Below are 8,658 nucleotides of genomic sequence, written 5' to 3'. Positions count from 1 at the left end.
TCTTTAGCATTTTAGCTCATTATTTTAACACTGTGATATCATTGCAGGCAAGTACTTCTAACCTCTCTTACAAATCTCTAGAAATAACCTCTCTTACAAATACGAAGTTAAAGAAGTATATTTTGCTTACAAAGAAGTTGTTGAATAAGTTGTTTTATTATTAATTATAAAAAGGAACCAGTGGGAATACAAACCAGGGATTTCGGTTTGTTAGTTAAGTGTTCTACTTACTGCACCACTGCTGAGCTATTTTATTGTGCGTCAAATAATGCAGAAACCGATGTTGCGTATTTTTAATACTATCGAGAATATTTATGCAACTATCTAGCTTCTCACGTGTTGTTCCTATCGAGATTTTAAAAGACAAATGGATAAATTGATGGTCATGACAATAAGGGATGTGGTTCAATTATAGTCCGATGCCCTTACATACATTGCAATATAATTTTTGGTTGCATGAAAATTTATTGTGCAAAATTTCTTACTCTTGCTGTATAATTATCAAATTTATAACTTGTAAACAGTATTTTGAGTAGTCACTTGAATGTGGGCTATTCATCATTCACAGACCGATATTGATTATTTTCAATACTATATAAACATTATCAATGCAGAATACTAATGCAATTGACAACTCCTAAGATATTTGAATCCTATTTCGACCTCCGGTAGATTCTGACCTTCGGTAGTTTAGTGGTTATTGTTCTAGTTTGGTAAGGCGTAAGTGGTGGGTTCGATTCCCAATTGAGGCACTGGTAAAGGAGCCTCAGACAATACAAACATACTAATTAAGATAAAAACTTAAAAAAAATTTTCATTTTACTTTGCATCAATCTGAAGCCGTTTGACCTGAAGCTTGGGGATTTAAACTGGTCAAATAAGGTCGATATATGCAAAAATCGATATAAAAAATTTGCTGTAATCCTTAGGGCTAGTTTTTCTGATAAATATAATCTTTATTCTTTGGTTAAGTCTGGTTTAATTTATGCTTCGTGTTTTTCAGTTTTCAGTAAAGTTACTTATTATCTTAGTTTAACTGAGTGTAATTGGACAATTAAACTCAAGTTATAAGTGAGCAAACACATTTAACAAAAACATTAATACAATGATTGCGGAAGAACAAAAACGTAATATTTTAAGTAAATTGCAATTTTCTGATTTGTTTTGTTTTATTAATTATTGTTTTAAATGTTTATTTAACATTTTTCCAAAATTTTCCATTTTACAAAAGTATTGTTTGCAAAAAACAGCTGTTAATTGTTTATGTTTTTGAGTGAAAACTTGGCTATACTAACAAAGTTAACTGAGCTTAAATCTAAAACTGAAAAACACAATCATCGGTTAAAGTCCGCCTAAATTTGTTCCGAGTTTAATCTAACAGCAAGTTAAGCCTAGTTTAACTGAGTAGTAAGAAACCCGCCCTAAGTAATCAAAAACAACTTTTGAGGATTAATTTTAGTTTAATCCCTAATCGATGACAAAAAGATTAACCCTAAAGCATTTTCCGCGAAGCTTTTTTTACAGTCGAAAATTTTCTCAATAATTCTCTTTTAAAACAAATTTGTATAAAAATTCCTTCCTTGATAAATTATTCCCGCAATTCTTTTTCTTTCATTTAGGAAAATATTTAAAGAAAAATTCAGCTTTAATTGTAAACTTTTGACTCCCATTAATTAAAACTATGTGTTTTTTTTTTTGTATTTTAATGTTATTTTTAACGTTTATTTAGATTAACTTAAATTATTTATGCAAATCTCTCGTTATTTTCACAGTTTATTTTTCATTTCTTGTTTATTTAGTTTTAATTCACTTAACTTTTGAATCCAATTAGAATTAATGCTTAATTTCCTTTTTCTCATTTCAACACCATTTAATTGGCAAATAAATTTTACATTTAAAAAAATATAAATCAGTCAAAATTAGTTTTAGTTGCTTTTTTTTAAAAAAATATTTAAATATTATTTATAACTTCGTTATGTATTTTCTTTAATTAAAAGTTTATTAATTAATTAATAATACGTTTATTTTATTTATTAATTGGTGTTATGTGGCTCGGAAGCATAACAGATTTCAAATATAACGAATCAAAAATTAAAAATAAATTAAACTGCTTAGGAAAAATAAAAAATAACAAAATATTGAATTAATTTTATAATAATTTGTGTATGTAAATGAAATTCATTGAGATAATGTGGCACTTAAATTATCAATAATTTATCAATAAGCTTGACAAAAGCTTGGAGCTTAAAAACACACAGTTTAGTTTACAACATTTAGTATGTGGGGGGTTTGAGGAGGAGAAGTTAAAACAACAAGGTGAATAAAGTAAGGTGGTATTCTTAGAATAAATGCAAATTAATTTTGATTTCTAAAAACAATAATGGTTTGTTTTTTGTATATATTTAGATCTTTTGTTTGTTTCTTTTTTGTTTTTGTAATATTATTAAACATATTTAAAATAAATATGTATTTATGTTTATATCAATATGTAGTAGCTATTACTCTCTACATCAATGTTACTAACCTGAATGATAAATGTTATATGTAGCATATGTATTTATTATGTTTTTTTTTTCTCTTTAATTTAATTGATTATTAATTATAGTTTTAAAATCAAGATCACGTTACCAAATTATGTTAATTTGAATTAATATGTATGTTTATTATTTCTTATGCAGTGTGTGTATGTGTTGCTTTCTATTTTTATTTTACACGTATTTTTAAACGATATTTGAATTATTTTAAATTTTCTCCCCATCAATATCCATTTGTCGGACATTCGATGAACTTTGTGTGCTTCGTTCTGGCGACTGAGCATCAGTATCAGCTGTTGTTTCGTTTGCTTGTGATATTGATTTATCTTTATTAGCTGTTTCATTTGATTCATCACCTTCATCATCGTCATCTGCTAGTTCTTCTTCTATTAGTTTGCGTGCCAGCTTAACGGCTTCAAATTCTTTGTAGTGAGCCTTGCGGCGACGTTCGAATTCTATGCGTCGTGCTAAAATAAAAATGGGACAGAAATAAATTTTTTAGATAATTTTACTTTTTATAACAATCTCAAAAACTCTCCTCAAATAGCAAATTTTTAATATTTTTATAAATTTCTCCTTCAATAAAAAACTTTCGGAACATCTCTGTTTTCAATAAAAAAGATTTTAGAATATTTTTTCTTTTTAATAGAAAAATTTCGGAACATTACTCTTTTTAATAGAAAGTTATCGAAACATTTCTCTTTTCATTATAACATTTCACTTCTTTATGAAAAAAAAACTTCAGAAAAATTTTCTTTTCAATATAAATTTTTTTGTTTCTTTTCTAGAAAATTTTTAAAAAATTTCACTTTTCTACAGAAAATTTTCGAAATATTTCATTTTTTAATTGAAAATTTAATTTCTGCAAAAAATTTTTAGAAATTTTCTCAAAATTTCTTTTTTCTGGAAAAAATTATAGGAACTTTAACAACATTTTCTCTTTTTTAAAGAACATTTTCTCAAAATTTCTCTTATTATTTTAATTTTTCAAAATTTAATCTTTTATAGGAATTATTTCTTAAACTTTATCTTTAAACAGTTTTCTACCATTTTTTATAAAAAAATGTCATTTCAATAGAAAATTTTCGAAACATTTCTCTTCTTTATAGAAAAAGTTCGAAAAACTTAATTTTTGAAAGAAAAATTTCCGATTTTTTTTCATTTCCATAGAAAATTTAATTTTTTTGTTAAAATTTATAAGAATTTTCTCAAAATTTCGTTTTTACAGAAAATTTCTTAAATTTATTTTTATAGAATTTTTTTTTCAAAATTTCTCTTTTTATTCAAATTTTCAATTTTTTTATATAAAAAATTCCTTAAACTTTTCATTTTTATAGCAAATTCTCCACAATTTCTCTCTTTAAATCAATTTTTTATAAAAAATTCTTTCAAATTTTCTAACTTTAAAAAAATGTATTTTCATATGATTTTTAATATTTCTCTTGCTTTATAGACATTTTTGAAAATTTCTCTATTTTATAGAAATTTTTGAAAATTTCTCTTTTCTATAGACATTTTTCAAAAATTTCTTTTTTTTATAAACATTTTTAGAAATTTCTCTGTTTTATAGAATTTTTGAAAATTTCTCTTTTTTATAGAAATTTTTCAAAATTTTTCTTTTTTATAGAAAATTTTTTAAAATTTATAAATTTTATAGAAAATTTTTGGAAAATGTTTAATTCATAGAATTTTTTAAAACTTCCTTTTTTTTTTTGAAGATTCTTCTTTCTTATATAAAATTTAAATTTTTGTCTTTTTTAATTCATTTAAGTTTTTTGATGTTATTTGCCTCATTTAAAAAAAAAATTACATTAAATACATGTAGTTTAGTTCAATTTATATAATTAACATGATTTCAAATCATGAAATACTCCATTATCTATTAAAAATAAATCCCCACATTGATTTTATGCAAATTTTTCTTTCTTAATAAAAAATTAATTCTATTTAAAACTAGTTTCAAATTTGTTTCCTTATCACGATTACTAATCATCTGAGCATTCCCTTGAAATACTGCAAATTACAAATCAATACAAATCTTAAATTCAATACCAAAAACACGTGACTTAAAAACAGAAAACGAAAAATCCATACAAATATAATCAGCCAGAATAAATGTGATTGACATCTAATATTTGCAAGTTTTTTTCTCTATTAAACTGTAATTAGTAACACAATACCTTTTTCCTCTGGTGTCTCTTCAAATTCTTCATCAGACTCTTCTTCATCATCGAATGAAGGCGTTTGTGTGTTGGCAGCAATTCGTAATCTATGGAAAAAATCACACACATTAATTTAGTGTTCTTTTTTTTATTTAATTAGAATTTATAGAAAAACAAAACTTACTTTTCAGCTAATAATTCAGCATCTAATTGATCACGTTGTGGATCTGGTTCTGCTAAACTGTATGGCGTTTTAGGTTCATCAATTTTCATATGACCATAATCTTTATCAGCTGGATGAAAAGTTTGTAATACATTAAGTTCATCGAATTTAGCGCTTTTACGGCAACTATTTGTAAATTATAATAAAAATATATTATTTATAATTTGCTATAATAGAAATATACATATATAAATTATAATTAATATACAAATTAATTAATTGCTAATTGTAATTAGTTTTTTTCTATTTATATTCTAGTTTTATTTTTAAAGAACAAAAATTCAATAAAAGGAATACAATACCCCCGTATTCACTAAGAAATAAGAAAGTTATTGAGAGTTTATTGTATGAATTTTGCAAAGGAATTTGTACTAAGTAAACTAAATTAAATCTTTTTAGGAGTTTGTAATTAAAAACATATATCTAACTGCTTGCGAATTAGTTAATTTAGGTGTCAACAATTGTTTTTACTCTCCGAGTATTAAAATGAATATAAAAACTATGAACTGAAGTAATCATTCATCCATTACTTTGGCGTAGTTATATTACTCAGGAATATGAATAAACATTGAGGGAAATCCATTTATTAATACTATTTTATTAAACAAATGTATTTTTAAATTAAAAATATTTCGCAAATCAATTATATCTTCAGCTTTGTGTTTTTAAATAGATTAGAATAGAAAACTTTCAAAATTTAATTTTTTATAGGAAAAATTTCCAAAATTTATCTTTCCATTAGACTGGATTGTAGGGTTTCTAAGACATTATGGACGAAGTTAAATCCAAAAGCAACCAGAATGCTATTAGGACTGGATAGGAAGAGTATAAGGATTTTAGTAGGGGTAATAACCGGACACTGCTCAATTGGAGCCATAAGGGTTAATGGGGTCGGTAACACACAGGATTTTTGCAGGTTGTGTGAGGACGAAGAGGAACTGGAGACAGTAGGGCATATTTTATGCCACTGTCCAAGATTACAGAGTCTGAGACTGAAATGGCTAGGTAAAGTATTCCACGTTGAACTGGGAGATGTAGCAGGGTCCAACCTAGGCGACATTATGGGCTTCATCAGGGGAATTTTTTGGATTTTAAGATAACAGACAATTAAGGATTTCCCTACCATAACCACTTCCTTTCTCTGTTCTCTTTTTGGAGGGAAAATTTCACACTTCTCATTTCTCTTCTGTCTTCTTTTGATTTCTCCTTGTTCATTATTAAAGGGATTCAGAATAGACCTTTGGGCCTTCGAGTGGATGTATATATATTGGTATACAACTCTTTTAAACTAAACTATCTTTCCATTTCGAGAAATGTTAATATTTCGAGAAATATTCTCTTTTAATAGAAAATTTTGAGAAATGCTCTCTTTGAATAGAAAATTTTTTAATAAAACATTTTGAATTTTTTCTTTTAACATAGATTTCTTTTAAATTTTTGCTTTAAATAGAACATTCTAAGAAGTTTTTAATAGAAAATTCTATTTTAATATATAGTATTTTTATCTTTTAATACAATTTTCGTAATAAAAAAATATTATCTTTAATTAGAAATTAATTTTCTTCAAATAGAAAATGTTTGAAATTTCAGCTTTTTGAAATTTTTTGTTTAAATAGAAAATTCTCTCTTTTAATAAAAATTTTTCGAAACTTTCTTTAAATATATAATTTTCTCTTCCTATTTTGATAAAGAAATATCAAATATGTTTATTAAGTAGAATAATTTCGAAAATTTTATGGAAATGTTTAAAGAAAATTTTCTTTTAATAAAAATCTTCGAAATTTTCTCTTTTAATAGAGAATACAAAAAGGAACAAATTTTCTCTTTTAATAAAATAATCTTCTCTTTAAATAGAAAATTTTTAAAATCTTCTTTTATAACAGAAAATTTTAATTAAAAATTTACAATTTTTGTTTTTAAATTTTTTTTCTTTTAATTAAAAATTTTTTAATTTTTTCCTTAAGTAGAAAATTTTCGAATTTTAAAGTCTGTATACAAAATGTTTATAAATTTTTCTTTTTTTAATAAATAAAATGAAATAAACTGTTTTCATAGTAATTAACTTTAAATAAAAGAAGAAATGCCTTGAATAGTTCTAAAAAATCTCTTTAATATTAATTTTTTTTTACTATTCCCTTTATATAAAAGTAGCATGACTTTAATATCTTTCAATTACTTTTGTTTAATTACTTTTTACCCAACCACTGGTAAGCTTTTTGCAATGTGACTTAATTTGTATATATATTATTATACTTGACAAACATAAAGAGAAATTAATCACCTAATCAAAACCTCATTAACAGAAATAAAAGAATTTCTTAATGTTCACACAAGCATACATACAAATATAAATGCATATTAATTAATAAATTACCTTGCACCAGTACGATCAAAACTGCTTGAAGTTTTTAAAATACCCTTTTTTGGTCGTTTGCCACCAGCACCACTAGCACCATTGCCACCTCCACCGGCTTCAGCATTACCACCATTCGAAACACTTTGCATGTTGTTTCTTGTTGTTTTTATTTAATGTTTTACGATACAAATGTAAAATATTATTTTTAAAAACTTCTTACTTTTTATTTATTCTTATTACTTTGGTTTTTATGACTGAGTTAAGAATGTTATTTTTTTTCTAATATTCGTTTGTAGTAGACAGCGATTACTGGTAGTGATGATGTATTAGTTATTTTTTGTTGTAAATTCACTTAAGCTGTAGTTGTTTTTGGTATAAAAAAAATAAAAATTAAATCAATTTAGAAGAATAAAAAAACTTATATTTTATTAAAATGTATATGGAGGTGTTACGTCGTCTCTTTATTATATCATTATGATGGCAAAGTGTAAATTCAAAAATGTTTTTTTTACGGCGTTTGCAAAATAGATAAAAATAAACAAATTAAATGCAAACGTAGAGCAGATACAAATAAACAAAATTATAACTGATTTAAAGAGATTAGATAACATTAGAAAAGTAAATCTTGTGTAAAATAATAAAAGTAATTGAGCTATGGATAAACAAAAAAAGTAAATAAGGGAATATAAATGTTTATTAATAATTAACATTTAAAAAGTTTTAGTTCCGATTTTTAAAATTTCATTTACAAAAATTCTCCCTCATATTTAAAACAAAACAAACTAGGTATGTTTATAAATATTATCAAACAATTTAATTTAAAGATAAAAACATTGTTTATATTTATTTTTAAATGCAAACTTCTGTCTACAAGTGTCGAACATTAAGTGTTTGCAAAAGTAATTTACCATTTCAGCACATTATAAATAAAATGTTTAGACATTAACAAATTAATAAAAAATGTTTTAAACAGTTATTTTATGAAGCAATTTTTAATTAAGGTGCAATAGGAAAGCCTAAAAAGGCAAACTAAAAGATCATTGATCTTTTCGGGAATGGTTATGGCAGACAGAGGTTTGTCAATTAAAAAATTTCGAAAAATTAGAAGTTTTTGATTTGTTTCTATTAATTATAAATCTCATACAAAAAAGACCATCACTGAAAGATCTCTAAAGGATTTATAAAAGCCCCACCATAAACAAAAAATCAATTTTATTACTAATGGTATATATTATAAATAGAGCAATCTAAAAGTGAACTGAATAAACTTGACCTTCAAACTGGGGCAACAAATTTCATTAGTATAAACTAACAACTCAAATGGAAAATGTTTTCATTCCTTTCAGAAAATCTAAAACACTGTAAATAACGTAAATTATGTAC

General features: G+C 24.4%; 1 protein-coding gene across 2 annotated transcripts; it reads right to left on the bottom strand.

The window, feature by feature from the left end:
* Positions 1–1,719: 1,719 nt before the first annotated feature.
* LOC111675111 (protein phosphatase inhibitor 2) lies at positions 1,720–7,659 on the bottom strand. Of its 2 annotated transcripts, XM_046952693.1 has the most exons (5): positions 7,516–7,659; positions 7,294–7,431; positions 4,881–5,045; positions 4,715–4,803; positions 1,720–3,001 (listed from the first exon to the last, which is right to left on the bottom strand). In XM_046952693.1, the coding sequence occupies exons 2-5, from the start codon at positions 7,422–7,424 to the stop codon at positions 2,742–2,744; spliced, it is 645 nt and encodes a 214-aa protein (XP_046808649.1). In that variant the 5' UTR covers positions 7,425–7,431; positions 7,516–7,659; the 3' UTR covers positions 1,720–2,741. The 2 variants fall into 2 exon arrangements, with proteins under 2 accessions (XP_046808649.1, XP_023291613.1); XM_023435845.2 differs by having other exon boundaries at positions 7,294–7,658.
* Between the last annotated feature and the right edge of the window lie 999 nt (positions 7,660–8,658).

Source organism: Lucilia cuprina, chromosome 5 (genome assembly GCF_022045245.1).
Source record: "Lucilia cuprina isolate Lc7/37 chromosome 5, ASM2204524v1, whole genome shotgun sequence".
Lineage (NCBI taxonomy): Eukaryota > Metazoa > Arthropoda > Insecta > Diptera > Calliphoridae > Lucilia > Lucilia cuprina.
This window is presented reverse-complemented; position numbering and strand designations above follow the sequence as displayed.